General features: G+C 39.6%; 1 protein-coding gene across 2 annotated transcripts in view; it reads right to left on the bottom strand.

The window, feature by feature from the left end:
* Positions 1 to 23,099, bottom strand: part of RORA (RAR related orphan receptor A) — a 711,502-nt gene that overhangs the window by 10,166 nt on the left and 678,237 nt on the right. For both annotated transcript variants that reach the window (XM_077881327.1, XM_077881328.1), the window contains 7 exons: positions 15,228 to 15,369; positions 11,654 to 12,049; positions 6,072 to 6,193; positions 4,581 to 4,713; positions 3,800 to 3,907; positions 1,980 to 2,090; positions 939 to 1,051 (listed from right to left, as the gene is read on the bottom strand). In XM_077881327.1, coding sequence (XP_077737453.1) covers positions 939 to 1,051; positions 1,980 to 2,090; positions 3,800 to 3,907; positions 4,581 to 4,713; positions 6,072 to 6,193; positions 11,654 to 12,049; positions 15,228 to 15,369 — 1,125 coding nt within the window. The remainder of the gene's footprint in view (positions 1 to 938; positions 1,052 to 1,979; positions 2,091 to 3,799; positions 3,908 to 4,580; positions 4,714 to 6,071; positions 6,194 to 11,653; positions 12,050 to 15,227; positions 15,370 to 23,099) is intronic.

Below are 23,099 nucleotides of genomic sequence, written 5' to 3' on the forward strand. Positions count from 1 at the left end.
ATAGATCTTGTCCATGGGTTAGGTGCTCTCTATAATGAAAGAACCTCATTGTATCCTTGCATTGGGGCAAAAAGATGGAGAAGAAGGTAAGGGTCTGGAGAGTTCTTCTATTTTCCATTCCTGCCTCAATCTCTCATTGAATGGGTACAAAATAAAAACAAAACAGGAATTAACCCCCAACTTCCCCTCTCTGACTTAACCCTAGCTATCAGGATAAAAGAAAAGAAAGCAGGAAGAAAAACCCAAACCTCTCAAATCCATCTTAATAAGATGTGAACAATAAAATACATGAAATAGTCTAAAAAAATAATAGGGCTTATTTTTCAAAGACCAAATACATATTTCCATCACTAGCACTGAGGGATATTAGCATACTTTAAATTGACATCCTAATTATATTTTTATTGCAAAAGGTAATAATTAGCAAAAATGAGGCCTTATGCTTTGAATACAGGGTAGTAATGGGAAATTGATGAAGAAAATACAAAAGTCACTTTCTGTTGATTACTAATGAATGTAATGGAAATAGAACTAATATTAGAAGATGTGATTATCCTGCTTGTTTAGTCCTTTAAAACTTCTTCCTTCTAAATTCAAAGATTCCTCTCTAATTTATATCAACGCAGAACATTAACTCTGCTCTATATACAACTTAGGAGGACTTCCAGAATGTGTCAATGCTTAAAAAAAAAAAAAAAAAAATTCCATCATTGCCCTGTTATTGCAAGACACTTCACAACAAATGATAGTAAGTAGAACATAACCTGAATTTTGGCTCAACCAAATTTTTTGAAATGGGTATTTCTTTCTCTTTCAGTAGCCTAATTGCTTATGGATACGTTCAGGGGCTGGTAAGATGACTTATAATGGTGGCTGACAGCAAGATCTGTGGTGAGGGATAGATTAGGCTATGCCAGCTGGACACCTTTCCCTCTTACCTTTGTAAGTATTCCATCTTCTCGGTGATTCTTCTGCAGGACGTGTTGAAGAGCTAGCTGAATTTTCTGTTGCAGTTTTTCAATTTTTACCTTTTCCTGCAGCCACGAGCGATCTACACACGAAGAATGATTATTTCTTAGTACTCCTCCTACGTGGTTTCAGGACACCCCAGTTCCTTAGGAATCTTATACACAGATTATTATACCACAACTCAGAGTTAGAGAACAATAGGCCAGTTTTAATCCTTGTTCAAAATCTGCTCCTAAAGCAGTGGAACACTGATCTACAACAGTACAGTGATAAAGCTTTACATTTTTACTGATGCTTAAGGGAAGGGAAGAGTCTTCCCCTTCCAAAAGTATAGCTATTTAAACCTAAGGCATATACAAGGGCAAATGAAACCACCTTGGACATTCAAATCTTTCTAATAATTACATTTCTGGGTAAAATACTCAGAGCAATCCTGCTAGCCTTTCTGGCAAATATGAAAATTGCTTTTAATCCAAGGCAACTAAAATTGTCAAGAGAATTCCAAATGACTTAAGTGTTGTTAATTTAGTCTTTATGTGTAAAAGTTCCAAACAGAAGACAGTAAATTTGCAAAACAGATTATCCCAAGAGGCAGTACTAGTTGAAAACATAGATTAAATTCAGATAAACTTGTGGATGACATCCAAATGAATCTTAAGAAAAAGTAGGATATCTTAAAAACCATGTTATCTTGGGAGATTTGTGTTAAGAAGGGTAACCCTACTCTACCAGAGCATTTCTCATGATATCAGGAGGTTAATTATGGACTGGGTTTTACTCAGTTCTCATTTATTAAGATTTTATCAGAATGGCATGAGGTCTTCTTAAACATGTACATGTATGTGTGTGTGTGGGGGAAGGTTGCTATTTGATAAAACTTAGATTTAATAAGGTGGCAACCTCTCTTGGTAACACCTGAAAAGTCTACAGTCATTAAAAGTTATGTATCTTGTAAGAATTCTTTACCTGGACAATTTTTAAACCATTTCATTGTTATTTGATAATCTTACCTGCCGACATTAGTACAAATGCGGAAAATAATGCAATTTCATCTTCAGTCAGGTGCATAGAACATAAACTCTTTCCAAATTCAAACACAAAGCTAATAAAGTCTTCACAACCTGCCAAAGTTAAAGACAGTTTGGGATTTTGGTTATTACCCTAGGAGAAAAATATGGAATAAGGCGAGGAGGGATCTAATAATTTAAGAACCAAGGGGATAGGGATCCCTGGGTGGCGCAGCGGTTTAGCCACTGCCTTTGGCCCAGGGCGCGATCCTGGAGTCCCAGGATCGAGTCCCGCGTCGGGCTCCTGGCATGGAGCCTGCTTCTCCCTCTGCCTGTGTCTTTGCCTCTCTCTCTCTCTCTCTCTCTCTCTCTGTCTATCATGAATAAATGGATAAATAAATCTTAGAAACAAAACAAAACAAGGGGATAGTAACATTTCTACAACTTAACAGTTTGAAATCTTAAGAAAAGAAGAATCCGTTTAGCTATCATCACCTTCACTATAATCCTGACCATTTAAAATAACGAGAGTGGACTTTTGTGGCAAGGTTAGTATATTATCAGGTACCACTCTAAGAGGTTTTCTTTGGGTAACTTATTTCTTCACAACAGCTCTATGAGGGAGGTATTATTATTGCCCCCGTTTTAGATGTGAGGAAACAGAAAAATTATGTACTTAAGGTTATACAGGTAGGAAGTAACAGCCTGAAATTCAAAACCAGGCTGCCTGAATTCAGAACCCACAATCTTAACCAACAGAATTAAAAGAATTAAACGGCTACAATCCAACTGAGATGTTACATTCACTGATTTTTTTGTTTTCTACTCTATTTGATCTAAACCACTCTTAAAAATGATAACAAATGACACATTCTGTTGGTAAAATCATTATAGCTTTTACAAAACTGAAAACACTTTTCTGAACGTGAAAGTCTCATAACATAATCCATAATCCATCCTCAAAAGATTGGTTAAGTTTGGGGGTGCCTGGGTGGCTCAGTCGGTTAAGTGTCTGCCTTCAGCTCAGGTCAGGATCTTAGGATCCTGGGATCCAGCCCCAAGTTGGGGCTCCCTGCTCAGTGGGGAGTCTGCTTCTCCCTCTCCTTCTGTTCCTCCCTCTTGCTTATGCTCACTTTATTTGTCTCAAATAAATAAATAAAATCTTTTTTAAAAAATGGTTAAGTTTGGTATCCACTCTTTCAGATTTGCATATTATGTATTTGTATTTAAACTAATGGGCTTTCCTAAAGTATATGGCCTTTGGTCATTTAACTGTTTTTAAAATCACCTGACAACTTTATCTTGGATACTGTTTTGTTCTTCTTGATTATATTCCACTTTATTTAAATTCCAGAAATCCAAAATAATTTTTATAGTATATGTCACTTTCACTTAGCTATGCTTTATTTCTCTGATATCCACATTTCATTCTTACTAATGGTTGTTATTGAGAAGTACAGAAGGGCAGACATTTAGCTCTTTGCTTGATTTTATGTATCAAATCACATCTTCTAGTTTATCTGAATAACTTATCCTAGGAAAATCTGGTACTTAAAACCTGGAAGGGAACTGGAAGGTTAGACCATATAAATTTCTTCGATCACCAACTAGATCCAACGAAAACGCTAAACTTTTAAATGTAATCTAGACAAAGAGCGTTTGAGCTGTGTGAATTTCCTGCAGTGACTATAAAGTAACAGAAGTATAAAATCCTTTAATTTTTGTTTCCAAATAACAGCTTCCCTTCTGTTCAGTGAGCTCTTTGGCGGGGCTCCCACATTTTCCTACAGCCCTGATGTAAAAGAGCACCCAGATTTCCTTACCCAAGGATTTGAAGACGTCGGGGCTAGCATATTTCCCATCAAAGTACACGGTGTTGTTCTGAGAGTCGAAGGCACGGCACATTCTGATAAACACCACCTCTAGAGAACCTAAGTGAAGGCAGAAATGGTGTGGATTATCTTCTCGTGGTGAATATTAATCTATTGTGAAGGCACTAATGTAGAGACCCCTTTCTGATTCAGCACAGCGGGGCTGTATGCAGTGGAGCCAGGGGCTTTCTGTCACACCAGCTCTCTATTTAAAGGGACCCAGTTCACCAGTGTAATTAAAGATTCATGCTGAAGCTAATGGAGGCTGTAGTCCTGAAGAGAGATGGAGTTACAAATTACTTCTCTGGCAATCTTCTGTCTTGCAAACAGAATCTATCTAAGTTGCCAGGAAAACGTATGGATTCACATTTATTAAAACAAACCAAAACACCAGGGGTGTCCCTTTGAGTTCCACAAATAACATTCCTAACAACTCGCTGTTCCCTCCCGAGAGTCTGGTGCAGTAGAAACAAACACAGGTGACGGTAAGATGGGAGAATGTGAGTGCCCTTCAAATTAATCGTTTCACTTAGAGGAGAAGCAAAATGGAGGGAATGTTTCCCCACAGATAGCTCAAAAACCTTTAAAAGGACTCTGTTTCTGCTAAAAGAAACCCAAGCTATTATCACTGGAGAAAAACTGTTCCCGACACCTTCCTTACCAAGCATTTCTTTAATAAGCGGGTGAAAGCAGGTTAGGAAGAGATCTCAAAATTCACTTGCAAAGCACATACCTGCTTTGAGAAGCACAATTTGATCATTTTGACACAGTTCCATAAATCCATCAATGCGTTTGGCAAACTCCACCACATACTGTATAGCTTCCGTAATTTTGATGGCACACAATTGCCACATCACCTCCCGCTGCTGTAAGAGGAGTGAAGCACATTAGCAGTCACGGTTACCCATGCCCCAGACACAGTTTAACTGTTCCTATTTTATAAAAAAATCCTTTTTTGGAAATGGATTAAAAAAAGCTAGAGGATTAAAAATGAACACTCGGGTGATAATGATTGCTTCCAAGTCCCTTCCTGTCTCCTCCAATTTTTCTTTTTACCATTTTGGTGGCAAAGGGACAGGGAAAAGATATTATGAGCAGGTGAAAACATGAGTCAGGAAAGCAACACATGCCACTCTCTACCCTTGGGCCTCGGAGAGTAGCAAAGTAGGAACTTCTTTTGAGCAATCATTTTACCTTGGGGGAATTTAACACTACTTTACTGGAGGAAGGGAAGAAAAGGGGAGTCAATCATTTATCGTGCACCTGCTTTGAGCTAGATGCTTTATGACATCATTGTCTTGTTTCATCTCCCCATTTTCCATAAATGGACATAAATTCTCATAGAGGTTTCACAGCTAGGAGGTGTTGGAGCTGGGATTCAAATCCCAGCATCTCTGACTCTCAATCCTATTTCGCATGCCTTGCGATTTCTTACTGCTTTCTGCTTTCCCTTTGCAACACTGGCTGGCTGCTGGTGTTACCTGCTTTCTCAAAGGTAAATAATGTGATGTTTTGCTATTCTCTAACCTATTCTGTTTAATTGCTTCTACATACCCACTTCCTAATTTAGTTTTAGGGTAACCTAGATCTGTTACATTGCTCACTTGTTCCCTCAATCTTAGTTTGACTGTTTTCACCGATATGAGGGGGTGAAGGAAACACTGAATTAGGAGGTAGGAGTCCTGGTCTAGTCCCGATATTTTCACTCATTCTGCCAAGGGATATGAATTTCCTCATATGTAAAATGAAAGGGAGGATTAGCCTGGATAATCTCTGTCGTCCTTCCTAGGCCTACATCTCAATAATTATTGGGGAAAACCACAGCATTTCCCTTTACTAAAGCAGAATGGGTAACTGAAGCTTCCCCTTTTCCGGCTTTGCCCTCCCATTCTGGTGGGAAATCTTCCACTGTGATATCAGGACAAATCTCAATTCATTCAGGCTTTTGGACACTGCTTCATCCAGCCCCCACTGACAAATGATAGGAGATATGTGTATAGTCAGGTATAATACAATTTGTTATTGCTAGAATTTCACACACTTGCACCTCAGTAAGACAACAAAGCCCCAAGTATATGATCATCTCTAGAAGAAAGATTTTAAAGAGAAATCGGATATCTGATGAAAGACATTCATTCTCTAATCTGTATTCTTAGTCAGATCTCCTGCATAAACACCCTTCCCACTATTGCCTCAATCCTGGGTAAAATTCTTCAGCGTGTACCTTGTTTTGGTAGCTCTCTATCTCCTCCTGCAGAAAGGTCTGCCACGTTATCTGCTGGAGCTCTTCTCTCAAGTATTGGCAAGTTTCCAGATGTGATTTAGATATATTCTGTGCAAGGTGTTCTAAAGAGAAAACAGGAGATCACAAACATGAAAAGCCAAGCTCTTCTCCAGATGATCAGGGTTTTCTCTGCCTAATATTTGGTTTAAAAAGTAACAAGTACAAAGCAACACACTGAGCCAGTTTTATTTATCTTTAGATTTTTAAATAAGCAATTTGGAACTATTCTGTATTTTGGAACATGAAGATGAAGAACAGGCAAAGCCAATACTTAGCAATAAATCTTGGTGACCTCAGAGACCCTCCTGACCTTGACTTTACACCAATATCTGGGAATGAACAATTATAAGCCTGGGTAGGTGTGGGAAATGACCGACACAGCTTCTTCTTGGCATTTTTATGAAGACACACCTGCTGTGTACGTTGACCTGGAGAGGATTACTCTCCCAAGATTAGGCAATGGTATGCTTTTGTGAAAATGGTTACTTATTTCTTTTATTTTTCCAGCAAATAGCACAAAAAGCATTACTGAGAGCCTATTATGTCACTAAATATAGGGTGGTGGTTAAGAGGTGGACTCTGGCACCAGACTGCCTGTGTTTGAAACTCAGCTCTTATGCCTACTAGCTGTATGATCTCGGGTAAGTTAATCAACCTCTCTGTGCTTTGGTTTCTACATTTGCTAAGTGAGGAAAACAGTACCTACTTCACAGGGCTTGTGAGAATTAAGTGAGTTCAACACTCAGAGCAGGGAGGATTACATAGTATGCACTACATAAACATTTGTTCTTTTTAAAATTTTTTATAAACATTTGTTCTTCTTGTACTGGAGAGTAAGTAGTTTGAGGATATTAAAAGAAACAGATGCCAAAGAAGTTTCTCTAGGAACTCATAATCTGGTGAACATGTATGGACATGCCGACAAAGGACAACTCAAGATCTTAGACAATAAAGCATCAGGTTGGATTATATCAGAAGAGAAAAAAAGAGAGAAAAAGAAACAGAGAGGAAAGAGAGGTCTTCTCATGGAAGGGAGAGATGAAAAGAGTTAGAGGATGCTTCTTGGCAGGAGAGGACCACCTGGAGTGGACCCTGAAGGCAGGGGAGGCCTTGGCAGGCAGAGGCCAGCAGTGTGAAGAGGTGAGCTGGTTCCACATTCAAGGGATGATAGATGAAGGAGAAAATGATGGCCTTTACAGAGGATAGGCAGATGCAATAAAGTGATAGTATCAAAACAGAAACGTGAGTAGGTTAAGGTCCACATTCTGGAGAATTTCAAATATTAGGATTAAGGGTTTGGACCCGCTTAACAAAAGGAGTCAGTGGAATTCTCAAGGGGAAGCTGACACGTTGAGGGAGTGTCATGATTGGTGTCATGACCGGTGAACTGGAGCAGAGACTGGAGCCCAAGGCAGCAGTGAAAGGCTGCTGCTGGCCACACCTGAGGGACTACGAGCCTGAAGTAGGTTGGTCATAAACGTTACGGAAGGGAAGGGCAATGGAAGCATTTAAAGGGACTGACAAGATTCTATGAATATGAAACCATGTCCAAAAGTGATCTCTTGCCAGGGTCTTGGTTATATAACAGGAAAGCCATTTAAAAGGAAGGTGCTGAATGAAAACTTGGCAACATGAATAAGAGGGTCTGTGGAAATGTGTTAGTGCTCTTAGCAAACAGCATCAGACTTGTTTGTGTAAAAATAGAGTGAGTTCACCACCAAAATGAAGCTTGAAACTAGAATCTCCCTAGAGACACTGGAATACAATAAATCTTAACAGCTCTATTTGGCAACACAGACATGAACACAACATAAATAAATACCATGAAAATAAAACATAAACAGAAGAAAAAAATTCAAGGGGAGAAAGAAACAGTGAGCCACCAAAAGAGGGAGAAGCCAGTAAGTTATGTGACTTAGGATCATTGATGCTTGTGAAGAGAAGAGGGGAGTAAAGACAAAAACAACGAGGAGTTAGAAACAAAAAAATAAATGTGCAAACAGTGAGCCAAATCTCTCAGATATGAGAAAAAAATGAAGATGAAGTGCTTGCCAGGGAAGCTGGGGATCCTATGAGGTGATGAATGGGAAGAGGCTCATAGTATTCCCTTCCAGATCATGCTTCTTTTCCAATTAATAGGTCAGCATCTTGCTTCACTTCATCCTAAAAATTGTTTCCACCCATCCCTACCTATCCAGGCCCAGCATTCCGAAGCCGGACAAGGAATGGCGTAATGTACACATTGAACCAGTAGAGGGCAGTGGCTGCATTCTCACCAACTGCATTTGATTACGATTCACAGTTGATTTGGCAAGTTTAAGATTTCAGACACTTTACTATTTTTAAATCTCCATTTCAGCAAAGGACAATATGGTCAGACTGAGTAAAAGTTAAGTTAGTGTGGTCTCTCAGAGAAACACTCTGGAATAGTGAAATACTGTGGAACTAGGAGTTAGGAGACCTGGTTTCTGGTCTGGGCTCAGCAGATAACTCACTTTGTGACGGGCAAGTCAGTTCACCTTCTCACCCTCAGCTGTGTTTCTTCAACACAGCTAAGGTCTAAGAACTTCATATGGAAAATGCTGACTTCTGAGTTAGCCATAGATTTTCATTTAGACATCATCTGGTCCAACTTTTCCTCAGTTTATAGATAATAACACCATTAATAATGATGATAATGGTGAATAGCATTTACTATGTGCTAGCTCCATCTAACTTATCTATACACATATATTCTGAATATATATATTTTTTAATCTTCATAACAATCATAGGAGGAAGGTGCCGGTATTATCTCCCTTTTACAGATGATGAAACCAAGTGAGGTTAAGTGACTTTTCCAAGGTATCATAGCTGGCAAGTGATTCAAATACACACAGTTTGGTGCCAGTCTGTGCTCTTAATCTTTATATTCTATGAGTAGGGAAACTGCAGCTAGCAGACTTATACTGGGTTGTACAACCTATAGCAAAACTAGTAACACAAAACATATAAGCTGACTTCTTGACTAGTGCTTTGTCTCTTTTGCTTTAGTCATCAATTATAGTGACATGTGCAGTTTGCCTTTTTTTTTTTTTTTTTTTTAGTGAAACAAGGTTGTTTATCTGGAATGTATAATTCAGGTACTAATTGTATATCAAGGACAAAATATCCTAGCCAGGAATGCAGATATATTTCCACTAAAAATAATGGATTGTACATACCATTATTGAAAGATACAGCTGAGGTTAGGATATGTCACTTTCCAATTCATTTTTGAACTATATAATTGGTTTCATTTGTCTAAAATCTGACTACAATGAAGTCAAGGTTGTTAGTTGAAAAGGTAGTAAGACTGGAATCACTATATTGTACATCTGAATCTAATAAAACACTGTATGTTAACTATACTGGAATTAAAGAAAAAAAGATAGCAGGACTTAAGGTCCCAAAGGAAATATCAAGGAACCCCAGATAGTTTTGAAGAAAGAAAACCGAAGTCTTTGTCCACTTCTATGTTACTCAATTCTTCCAACTATTTTGTACATGTAAATGGGAAAGGAGATCAGAACCCAATTATATTCTTTTCCAGCAAATTCTTAATTTAGTTTTTGGTTTGGGACTAATCCTAGTGATGAATTAATTTTACTTATCCTGGAAAAAAAATGCCAGAATGCATGTGAAAAGCCCCTAATTTAAGAGAGCATGGAACACATACGAGTGCACGGGGCTCCCAGGCTGCAGTGGAAGGTGACAGCTGTGGAAGAGGACACTGATGAGGGGACACAGGGGTCACTTGCTTTGTCATTTCTGGTGCCCCTCAGGTATTAGTGTGTGTTTAGCCAAAGTGTCATATTTAAGGGCGATGCTTTGGCGAAATCCTATGGATTTATTTTAGGGCTGACTGTTTGACAAGCAAACAGGACAGATTGACTAGTATTTATGATAAGGTAGAAGCAAACTGAAAGTGAGCCAGGTCATTTTTCATGATATCATGTCAGCTTTCAATCAAATCCTTATTCATTTCTGAAAATTTTACTTTCATTACAGTTCTGCTTAAGTCTCAGCCAACCAAGATTTCACGACAAAAAACGGAAGGTTTTTGTTCTAGTTCAAGAAAAAAATATCAAACCTACCTCTGCTCAGCTTGGCTTCTAGTTCAGAGGTTCCTCTGTTAATCAAAAGAGCTGCAATACACCTTTAATGCTGTTCAGTGGTTAAAGACCTAGCTTAAAATGTCCCTGCTCTTGAGGATTTAAATTTAGACCCATAAAGAGGTGCTTGTGTAAAAACCGTAAAGAACATTCAATTTGTTCTATTTGGAGAAAGATTTTACTGGAAATATAAATTTCACTTAAAAATGTTTTATGGGGTACAGAGGTGGAGAAACCATCTAAAGAACACAACCGTTATTTCTGTGAACTAAGGATGTCTGTGCTCAAGTCAGAACCTGCTGGTTCTTTTCCATCTGAAGTCTTCATTCTCTCCTCGTGTTAAGTTAGTCACCTCCACAGCAACTAATTGAAATATCCCAAAGGACTTTGTGTGAGGAATCACAGGGAGGAGCACATCAGATTCTAAAACCACAAAGTTTCTTATCAAAGTTTCTCTAAGAATAGCGTTGCACCTGAAAATCGATGAAATACTATAACAGGGGTTGTTAACACAACTTCCTCGAAATGGCAAGTCCTCCGGTGTCTGTGTTATCAACATTTCTAGGTCACATCTCCCAAAAAGCAACAATGTCACACGGGAATGAGGAGATGACAAATTTGCTTGTTGGTCTATTTGTTTTTACATGGTGAGTTTTCTATGAAATATATCAGTTTTATCACCAATATCCATCACCAAACCATTTTGGCAAATGAAGTCAATTTCCCTTTAACATTCATAGAATACATCAGGGTTGCAAAACCTCGATGCCTACAGGAGCTGGGGAGTGATATCAAATAGGAAAACATATAAAGGTGTTAGGGCCGAACTGGTACCAATTAGTTGTGGCCAATCACAAATGCTGGTTCAGCAAAACTAGATCATTTTCTCCCCTCTCACAAGAAGCTGAAAATCTGAACTCTGAGGCAGGATTGTCTAGGCTTAAAATTTTAGCAACCAATTTGAAACTTTTTAAAAAGTCTGCGCTGGTCAAAAAAATGCATATGGACGAGGACAGTGTGTGGGCTGCCAGTTTTACAACTTTAGATGTAAAGCAACATCTGGAATATAACGAAAGGAAATAATGAACGAAGCCAATGGGGCCATTCCCTGAGTTTACAGTTTCTGTGGAATTTAAAGACGGCTTCAAGTTCACTCTGCCCATCTGTGCTATTAACAGGTCAATGTATATTTTGGATATGTGATGGGAAGCAGTGGACAACCACAAGCCAGGGGGCAGGGTGGAACTTTGAAGTGGCCCAAATAGTCAAGGTGAACTGTTCTTCTAGCACCATTTTAATAACATAACTCATTAGAAGGTAGTCAAACATATTCCATTTACTTGAAAGGGCACGAGTAAAGCATTGCAATGGACACAAGGAGGCCTTTACCTAATTCTGCCATGGACACAGTTGGGGAAGTCTCTCCGTTGGTGAAAGAACAGTAGGGAAAGAAGCCTGATGCTGGTGTGTAGTCACATATTGGTTCTGGTTTGATTCCATTGATATCAAGACCTGACTGGTCTGGGGAAGGCTGTATGTCCAGGTAGAAGCTGCTGACGGCAGAGTCCGCCTTGCTGCCCTCGGGGGTGTGCCCGTCGATGTAGTTGCTGAGGTCCTCGTGAAGCTCGGTGAGCCCGTTGGCCGAGATGTTGTAGGTGGGAGTCAGCGGCTCGGCCTCTCCCGGCTGCTGTTGGTGATCTCGCTGCTGCTGCTGCATCCGGTGCTTTTGTACTTCTGCGTACAAGCTGTCTCTTTGCTTTTTTGACATTCGGCCAAATTTTACAGCTGGAAGAGAAAAGCCAGACCATACCATATACAATATGCTTTTCTTTATTATTCTCTCCAGCATGCTTTAGGGGCTCCTTTTAAGTCTCAGATAATCTCAATCAAAAACTACATCACTGCAAAATAAGGACGTGGTCCAGAGGTGAAAATGGTCCCACACCCCACACAGGCTTGCTCCACAGCCCAGAGGAGCTAAGTTTCAGAAACAGACCGAGGACTGGAGGAAGGGCAATGACCACTTATGTTTTCCTGCTGTCACATAACCCTAAGCTCAGTGGGAACCACTGATGTATGACTTAATGGGCTTGTTCATTCTCTGCCCATGCCACTTGCCTAGACCACCTCTTTCTCTTCCCAGGGTTCAGACCGACGTGCAGGGATGCAGACTCACAGGGGTACATCGAGGCACAAGCAGCCAAACCTCACCTTTCATTCATTTCACTCATTCATTCGTTTCTTCCCAGTCAAGCAGCCGAATCTGGGGCTTTGCCGAGACCTCAACTGCTAAGACTGGATGAGGCCCCTTTGCAATTTCCTCAATTATATCTGAGTCTACCTGACCTCAGAAGCTCCCTCCCTTCCTCTGAGTCACAGTCATCCCCGTGGAACCCTTGGGCCCACCTTTAAGTGACTTTCTGCTTTACCCTCAAGTAAAAAGAGTTATCAGAATTTTTGGAAGGGCAAACATTGTGTAAGATCCCTGTTGGGCAAATTTGTGTTTGCAGTGTTTCTCCTTGTGATGTATCCCCATATTTAGAGTAGAACAGGGAGTGTACTAACTTTCCAGTTCACTCAGAATCCCAAATGATCTTTCCTAAAACACCAGATAATTGACAAAAGAAACCTTTTGATTTCCTGGTCTCAACTCTCCCACTAGCCCATTTTTCTCAACCCAATTCTGTGTAAGCAGATGAAGCCTCTACTGGAGGGACTAAATTCTCCTAATTGATTATGGTTACATTTATAGCTGACTAGGTAGATGAATTCATCCATTTGACCATCATTATAATTCTATGAATCTAGGGGCAGGAGGCAAGATAGATGGAAGTGAAGTTGGGAACCAGGACCAACCAACCACCTGGGTCAGCTGATAGATTTGTTTCCTGCCAAGGATGACGTGCTGTCCCTTTACACAGAGGGAACAAATGGCTGGGAGTCTGGTCAATTTCCAGTTTCCATGGCTGGAAACAAACCTGGGGCTGGTTAGGCAGCAATTAGGCTGCTCTGATCTCTGGGTTCCAGGCCTGTCATTGTACGAGCCCCAGTATTCGCATCAAGCCCATAACATATGTGTGGCCACTTCTGTGCAAAATCTCCAAGAGGCATACTGAAGGGATACTTTTTTTTTTTTTTATTAAGAATACTCCAGAATACCCAGAGGGATTAATAACCATAAGTGAAACTCATTTTGCTGTGACTCTGAATTGTGTTTTAACTTTTGCCTTAACATTAACAAGAGTAATTATACTATCCTGTAAGTGAAATGAAAGGATCAGTTGTTGAGAAAATGCACATGCAATTTGTGATCCTGGCTTACAAGTTTACAAGAGATATACCTGGCTTTGTGAGTGTAGTGCCACAGAAAGATGAAATCTGCAGAGCTGCATATCACCGGAATTTCTGAGTATTTAAGTTCCGTGACTTGCATCTTCCCAATGCCCCAAACTTTATTTTTGTTCATACCTATTTTAAGTGGCCATCCTGTGCACCACTACTGACGTACATCACAACTCGTGCCTGGGCTGGTCTGCAGGCCCCAAGAACATCTGATTATGGGGAAGACAGGCTTTTGGAATGCCTGCCCAGCCTTCTGAAATATTTCCACAGGCTGAAATTCCATTGGAAGAGATATTTCTTTCAAGGGGATCTCTTAGGAGAGCCAGCCAGCCTGTATATTCGTAAAAGTCCCTAAAATGTACCCGCTATACTTTCTGCCCAGTTTCCTTGTATAAGAATAACTGTCTTGAAATCTGGTGTTGATTATTCAGTGCACTTAAGATAGTTTTCCAGGAAGATCTTGAAATGTTTTGCAAATGAATGATAGATGGCCTCTATTTCTTAAAATAGCTTCTTTTAAGGAAAAGAACATTTGTCATTGAGCCATGCTTTGCACTATTTTCACACATTCTGTAGGTACAAATACATGACTTGTCCTTTTGTTTTGAGACATATTTGGATTTGCTGTTTGATTTCTTATTTGGTCCACTGCTTGTGGAGTAGTGTGTTGTATAGTTTTTATGTATTAAATATTTACATTGTAGATTTTCCAGCTTTGTTTTATTGTTGATCTTTCGTTTTGTACCATTGTGGTTGGAAAATATACATGCTGTGATTTCGGTCTTCTTAAATTTATAATATTTGTTATGTCTCTTTTTTATGTGACTTAGCCAGGGGATTGTTCCTTATGTACTTAAAGAAAACGTGTATTCTATTTTTCTTGGATGGAATATCTTACATATATCCTATAGAAGCATGTATTCTGAAATATGCCCTAAGTAAAAAATGTTCTTGTTGGAAAAAGAAATAACTTTAACTGAGGATACTCTTTTAAAATAAAGCATACCAGGGGGGAGGGAGTCTGGAGGCCGGGTGAAATAGCTGATGAGGGATTAAGGAGTATATGGAAATGTTAAATCATCATATTGTACACCTGAAATTAATATTACACTGTATGTTAACTACACTGGAATTAAAATTTAAAAAACTTAATTTAAAAATTTAAACCCCCCCAAATATAGGACTTTGAGTGATTCAAAATATTCAGTTAACATAAAAGCTAATTCATTCCAACTGCCAATAAGCTTTACTAATTACTGTAAAGCACTAACAATTAGCCTTAACAATTAGCTCTGGCTTGTATTTCTTACTGGGGAAAATGCCTGTAAGAGGTATATTTATTAAGGCCCTCAGATGACATGTACCATCAATCAACTTATTAACCTGTAATGTCTTGAATGTCAAAAATCCAAAGGTGTTCTGACCACACAGATGCTCCTTCTCCATGCCACCCTCACCCCCAGCTGACTCCAATGCCTTATGGAGGAGGAAGTAGCTGTTGTGGAATCTGCAAAGCCTCCAGAGGAGGTAGGGTGGGGTGGGGAGGGGCAGATCTGGGTCCAAGTCTCAAAAGGCTCCTTCCCAAGCCCACGCTACTGTACAACTCAAACTGAGTGCTCACCATCTCGAGACATCCCTACGGCAAGGCATTTCTGTAATCGACAGTGTTGGCAGCGGTTTCTACTGGTTCGATCAATCAAACAGTTCTTCTGACGAGGACAGGAGTAGGTGGCATTGCTTTGCTGACTTCTCCTGAAAAAGCCCTGTGATTCAGTTATAAAATATAAAACAGGTTAGTGTCAGTTTGAGCCATATGATACTAAAGGCAGTATACTAAGCACTGAGCTGCATAAATGTTTAATGGAGAATTAAAGTTATAGCAGATCATCCAGGAGACCGTTAATGACATTAAAGTCACTACTTTTTCTTGGGTAAAATTGGTCTCTAGAGCCTAATCCTCTGTCCCTTACACATGCAAAACTTTCTTGAACTCCAACAGATGGCTGCCTATGTGAAAGGCACAGCATCAGGCCCTGTTCTTGACTTCTGATGACCAAAAACCATCTGCTTGATGGATTGGTACAAATGCACTTATCTTTAACCTTTATCTCCAAAATATTTTTAGTGGAATAAACATAAAACTCTTCTCTGGGATGTCCAGAGATAAGGACAATGCTGCCTTAGTGTAACTCATGGTGGCTGTAATCCTGCTACCTTGGGTTATCTCTTCTAGTGCGTTTAACTCCACCACATTCCAGGCATCTTGCATTCCCTAAGACAGAATCTCCTGCTCCAAGAACTTAAATGACACTTGGATGGATTATCTTGGCATATAAATCAGAATGGAAATACTCCTCAACCCTTGAGACTTTGGAAATACCATGTGTTCAGAGTCATGGCCTTTATTTAACAAATCCAATCTGATGCTCATCGATTCTACTTACTTGCTTTTTTTTTTTTTTAAGATTTATTATTTGAGAGAGAGAATGAGAGAGAGAGTCAGAGCGAGTGAGAGAGAGAGAGAGAGAGAGAGAGAGAGAGAGAATGCGCGCATGGGTGGAAGGGGCAGAGGGAAAGGGAGAGATAATCTTAAGCAGACTCCTTGATGAGTGCGGAGACCTAGTAGGGCTTGATCTCAGGACCCATGAGATCATGACCTGAGCTGAAACCAGGAGTCTGATGCTTAACTGGCTGCCACCCAGGTGGAGCCCGCCCCTCCACTTACTTGTTAAGCACTATTTTGTAAATAAGAAGGTTTGCAAAGATGCCTAAGGAGCTACTGTCCTCAAGGATTTCATTTATTCATTCACTTATTCGTTCCTTCATTCTTGCTAACTTCTTGAGCTGGATCCTTAATACATCATTAATTTTCAGTGTTCTTTTCCTAAAGCTACACATTTTCCTTTTGGTTATCTTTTAGAAGTAACCCACAAATTTTGCTATGTAGTACTTTAGCATTACCATTCATTTAATATGTTCTAATTTTCAATACATTTCTTCCTTAATATGTTATTTAGAAGCTCATTTATTAATTTCTAAGCATATGGGGGGCTGGTTGTCTTTTTTATTAATGACTCCTCTCTTAGTGGTTTTGCAAACTAGGGAGGTATTGAAGAAAAGGAAGGTAACCAGAGTCCTTTCCATGACACAGAGCCATGATGGGCACAAAAGAGCATTATTATCTTCAAATCCTTAATGATAAAGAGACATGATCCCAATAAAGGGGACACTAGTGGAGAAGGGAGAGGTAATATCCTGAAGAATTGAAAGAATGGAAGGCACACTTGACAAAGGTACTTTTTCACACACAAATTTTTTTTTTTTTTAAGATTTTATTTATTTGTTTGAGAGAGAGCAAGAGCACATGCATGTGAGAGCAGGGGCAGGGGCAGAAGGAGAAGCAGACTCCCTGTTGAGTAGGGGATCCGATTCAGGGCTCCACCCAGGACCCTGGGATCATGACCTGAGCCAAAGGCAGCACTTAACCAACTGAGTCACCCAGGCGCCCCTTCACCAAAAGATTTTCCTGGAGATCAACGTGGCAGTTGTATCAAAATCCTTAAAAATATGTCTGTTTACTGAATCAGATATTGTTAATTATCCTTTAGGGAATATATTTTAAAAGAATATTAAGAATGGTATAAAGACTTGTCTACAAGGATGTTCATCTTAAGCACTGTCTGTAATATAAAGACAATTTAGAAAGATGCTAAATGTCCTACATTAGTGAATTACAAGAGTCATATTGGGTCTATACATTCGGAAACCAGTAAAAATGGTATTTCAGAAATGTAATTATTGACATAAAAACGTGATAAAAATAAACACATTCCTGTTTATCTGTGCTTTCTGATTTTTCTACAATATGTTGGTGAAAAGGTATGTGAACTACTTGGGAGGAGCAATGTAGTACATCTGCTTTCTTTTGTGTTGGGTCAGTGACTGTGGATTAAGTCAATGGCTATGATGGATATAACCTCAGTACCCATATCTTTGTTTTGAAAACCAACCTAGAACAGGAGGGGCAAGGCACTGACCTATCACCTACTTTTGGCTGTCTGCCAAACTACTCACTAGCCTAAACATAAGTAGGGCTGGGGACCTGGGGTCTCAGACCGGCTGTCTGATGTGCTTTGAATCTCCTTTATATCAAGTCTGGCCTCTTCTGTGAAGCAATCTCACTTTTCTCAAAATACCTAAAGCTGTGGGCTTTTTTGTTTGTTTTGTGTTTTTTCCCTCTGTGAAAAGGAAGTGAGAAGAAATAAAGCTTTCCTTGGAGTTTAATGGAGAGAATTCAAGAAAATATAGATGGTAACAGAGGCAGATAATCCTTAGAAAGAGATACTAAGAGGTCACCTGTCAATTTGTCTGAGATACATCTTCTCTGTCAAAGCTGAAAGGTTATCTATTTCTTTCTTGAGGCTCTACCACCATTGAGACCCTCTGTGTTTGCTATTCCTACAGGTGCCTATGGTCAGGAATTATTTGCTTCGCCTTTAGTTAAGGCTGAATTTTGCTTGCTTCACAATGAACCTGCTCCATTTTGTTCTATGATCAGCAAATATGGAGAACGTCTAAATGATCTCTTTTTATTTGAAGGGAAGCGGTACTTGTAGACTGCCATGCTATCTCCCAATACCTTACCTGTAGACCAAATCACAGCATCTATCACCTTTCCTTTCAGGTTCTTTCACCCCATAAAGTATTTCTTCTCAGAATCCTCTCTGGTTTTTCCACTTTGAAATCCAGAACTAGATACAGCTCTTGAGTAATGGTTGGGTCATTAACAAAAGGCATGCTACTTTTTAGTTCTTACTTATTAAACTCCAATTAACATCAACCATCACTAGTAAGTTCCAGAATGCTGGCAAAGAAGCCATATAAAACCATCAGTTTGTTCTGCTACCAGGGAATGCTGAGAAGGCATGATGATGATGATGATGATGATGATGATAATGACATATATTTTTATTCCATATTTTTGATGCTTTGATGTCTTGGGGCTTTGTGACCTAGGAGATATTACATTTCCCAGGGCTAGCTAATTCCTAGAGATCACAGATAACGTGCCTGGGAGCACACTTTTCACAGGCAAACCAACCAATCCAGAGCCTGTATACCCAACCACCTCCTCTGTAAGGTTCTCATACTCTGGGCCACTACTGTCCTGCCCATTTTATCCCAGGACCAGGTAAGAGACAACTAGGGCATCCCTTAGACTCCAGAGCTGGCTAGAACTAGCCAATCTTAAACCTGCTTACCCTTCTTGTCCATACCTTCCTACAGGAAATCACAACAAAAGCTGTTGTCCATATTTTCCCCTTGTTCCTTCTACGTCCTCCTGACCTGGGTGTTTCCCACTGTGGCTCCTCCTGCACACCATGCTGTACCCCCTGTTTCTAGGGACCCATGAGTATAAAATATTCTTCCTTCATGACATTTTTGTGTCTATATCTTACCTACCTGATTAAAACAAATCTCAGTTATCATTAAAACAGTGCTTATTATGTGCTAGGTACCCTGTGCTTTATGTGGATGACATCACTTAATTTTGACAAGGGCAGTATGAGGAAGGCACTATCATTTCCTTGGTTTTAGGTACAACGACTTTCTCAGAGCCCCACCTCTGGCATGAGGTAAAGGCAGGATATGAATTCCTGTGGCTTAATTCCAGGACCCACACTTTTATCCTTTTTATTTTTCTGCTGCCCTTGCGTGTCAAAAGGATTCCCACTTGGTTGTTCTCATAGAGGGCAACCATTAAATTAGGCAAAGAAACAGGAATGAATAAAGTAGCAAGACTGATCTACTCTGAAATTGCTGTTTTCCTTCAGGTGAGCCCTTTTAACAGGCTAAAGGCCACTGCCCAGGCATTTTACAGTTTCCTCTTCTACAGCCACCTCCTAATGTGGGGGAGCGTCACATGAGAAAACCAGTCTCGTGATGTCACAATTTTCCCTCATCTCTGACCAGAGGATTATGTCTCTTTTTATTTACCTTACTTATTTCTAAATTATTTTGGCTCATTTGGAAAGCAAATAAAACAATAACAACAACAAACTTACTTCAAGGACACTGAGTCATTAAAGACCTCTATCATTAAAGATGTCTAATTATGCCATAAATTGCAAGGCTTCATGGGAAGCATTCCACATATGCTTTGAGCACTGAGGCTGGAACTAATGTCTAGGTTCCAAGCTAACAACTTGGAAAAGAACTATACTTCTTTAGATGTCTCAGCTTTGAAGGGTTTGGGGGAAAGTGGGTGAGCAAATAGACACACCTTGCTCTTCACAAAGCCATTTATTCTACACTGAGTCAGTTGAGCAAATGCCTCCTTAAAGTTCTGGGAGTGGCAGGGAGCCAGAGAAGAGATCTTGCTTTTGGGCTGAGGCAACAGAATCATGCCCAAAAGAGAGCTATCACATACCATATTGGATGGGTCATGTAGGGTTATAAGGTGAGAGCTACGAAGGGAGGAAGAGAGTAAGCCTGTGTGACTCAGATAAACCCTGAACTTGGCATTTCAGACATAATGAGGACTTGGTCTTTTCTTTTCTTTTCTCTTCTTTTCTTTTCTTCTTTTTCTTTCCTTTTCTTTCTTTTTCTTTTCTTTCTTTTTCTTTTCTTTCTTTCTCTTTCTTTCTTCTTTCTCTTTCTTTCTTTCTTTCTTTCTTTCTTTCTTTCTTTCTTTCTTTCTTTCTTTCTCTTTCTTTCTTTATCTCTCTCTCCCCCCTCCTCCTTCCTTCCTTCCTTTTGTTCTTTTCATTTCAGCATTCTTGGGGATTTCTCAGGGGCTTAAGGATTTGGGAAGTTAAACTGAAAAATATTTAAAGCTTATGAACACGTAAGAGGGAGGAGGATTAGAGAAGCAAGAAGGATGAGGAAGAAAGGTAGAAGATATGGTAGGTATCTTCCCACCTAAAGGTAGAAACATGCTCATAAATAGAAGCAGGATCTTTACTGACTGGGGAGCAATCCTGGAAAGGGTCTCAGTGAGAGATGAGTGAGCTCAGGCACAAGTGCTAGGGGGTGGGGTGATTGAGGCCATACAGAGAGCCGGGACTGCACAGGCCAGTCCATGGAGTTTTGGGGTGGAACTGAAGAGGTATGTATAAAGAAGAGAGAAACTACTGATAAGTTCACAATTTTGGAGTTTTATTGCCAAAAGATGAGCTAATGAATTATTTCTTCGGCTTTCGTAAAAGTTCACTTTTTATGGATGTCAAAATACATGCAGATGTGCCACTGTGAGCCTGGTGGGCTCCAGCAGAGGGCCGCCATGATGAATTTCCTGGTGGCAGAACTTGGTGTGACCGTGGCACACTACCACCACCTAGTGGCAGCATACCAACATGCAGTTACTGCAAAGAGTTCATCAGAATAATACAAACAGGCCCTTAGAACTGGAAGAAGTTGAGAGATTATCAGGTTCAGTGATTCTCCAACAGATGGTGTATCAGCATCACCCATGAAACTTTTAAAAAACAAAATACACTTGAAATCTATTGAACCAGAGCTTTTGGGGATATAGTCCTGAACAATATGAAGGTGCCATTTTTAAACAAAGATTTTATTTATTTATTCATAAATAGAGGCAGAGACATAGGCAGAGGGAGAAGCAGGCTCCCAGTGGGGAGCCCGATGTGGGACTCCATCCCAGGACCCTGGGATCACGCCCTGAACCGCAGGCAGATGCTCAACCACTGAACCATCCAGGCATTCCATGAAGATGCCATTTTTGCAGACAAAAAGAAAAAAAAAAGATATCAACTTATATGATAAATATTTTAACAAAGCTTTCTGAAGACTCCACTGCCTTCCCCTTGTGGGAATCACAGTTCTACTCTAGCATTCTTATTTTGTAGATAATAAAAATGAAACTCAGGATTGCTTAGTGACTTGTCTAAGGTTGTCCCACACCTGTTAAGTATTAGTGCTGACACTCAGAGTCCAGTGTCCTAATTTTAAGTACAGCACTCTCTCACTTAAGTATCTCTCCTTAAGTGTTGGGCTAAGAAAAGTGACATCACACAATCCCGACTTGCTCATACACACCATCTGTATTGATTTCCACAGACTCAAAGAGAACTCCCCAATGTTCCTCCCTTATTTTACCTTGTCTTTCATTTCAAAGTGCCTTTTGTTGAGTTTTATTTCCAGTTTCTGCCCTCTGTGCTCTGGAAAATTCTGATGCCTAACTTTTGGCTTAATGCTGAAATTGTTCCTCAATCCTAGTAGTTTGGAATTCCCTAGGACTGGGACTGAGGCCACAGTGTATGGGAAAATTTCAGGAGTTTTGTGAACCAATTGTTAAACATAACCATTATTAAAAATTAACTTATTATTTTTTTATTTTGCTATTATCCATGTTCCTGAGGATATTTACTGGATGGTGGAGATACTACATAATGGTGTGCTATGTCTTCCCTGCTCTGCATTCAGTAAGATGTCATTTTGGGAGGCCTGAAACTGACCATGTGCTGAGAGTATTTATACCACGGAAACTGGCAAAAGCTCTACATTAGGGCTTGATTTATTGTGCTGCTTGTTGTCCAGATTTAAAAGGTGATAAAGGAAACAATAATGTGGGTTAAAGGTAAAAGTATATAATGTCTAAAGCCATCACACTGTGAACAGCACAACAAATTCAAATATTCTTCCAGTATTTATTTATGGATTGATTTTTAATTTATTTATGTATTTATTTTTTATTTTTAAATTTTAACTCCAGCATAGTTAATGTTAAAAACAAGCTCCATTATTATTTTTTTCAAATTCTTTATTTTATTTAAATTTAATTTGCCAGCATACAATATAACACCCAGGGCTAATCTTGTCATGTGCCCTCCTTAGTGCCGGTCACCTATTATAGCATCCCCCCACCCACTTTCCCTTCTACAACCCTTTGTTTTCCAGAGTTGGGAGTCTCTCTTCTTCCAGTATGTATGTATGTATTTATTTATTTAAAAGATTTTATTTATTTATTCATGAGAATACACAGAGAGGAGAGAGAGAGAGACAGAGACCCGACGTGGGGCTCGATCCCGGGTCTCCAGGATCACACCCTGGGCCGAAGGCAGGGCTAAACCGCTGAGCCACCCGGGCTGCCCTTCTTCCAGTATTTAAAAGCTATTATCCGATTCAGGAAAGAGGTTGCTCATGTCATCACTGATGCATGAGTGAAATTCCAAAACACGTCTTCCTTATTTCACTTTCCTCTTATTCATTAATGTAAATGAAAATATCAACATTCATGTTGGCACTACAGTCTCTCATCAACGGCAACCACAGATATGGATGCAGGAGTTCAGCAAAAATTACTGAGAACATTTATCGATATGAAGTTTATATATATATCGATATGAAGTTCAGAGTGCACGATATCATAGATTTTAATTGTGTGGCATACATCAGTGAAATATACATTGAAGTTATGTCCATACAATTAGACACTGTTTTCCAAAGTCAATTGTTAAAAACTGACTAGCAC

The sequence above is a fragment of the Canis aureus genome, chromosome 32 (genome assembly GCF_053574225.1).
Source record: "Canis aureus isolate CA01 chromosome 32, VMU_Caureus_v.1.0, whole genome shotgun sequence".
NCBI lineage: Eukaryota > Metazoa > Chordata > Mammalia > Carnivora > Canidae > Canis > Canis aureus.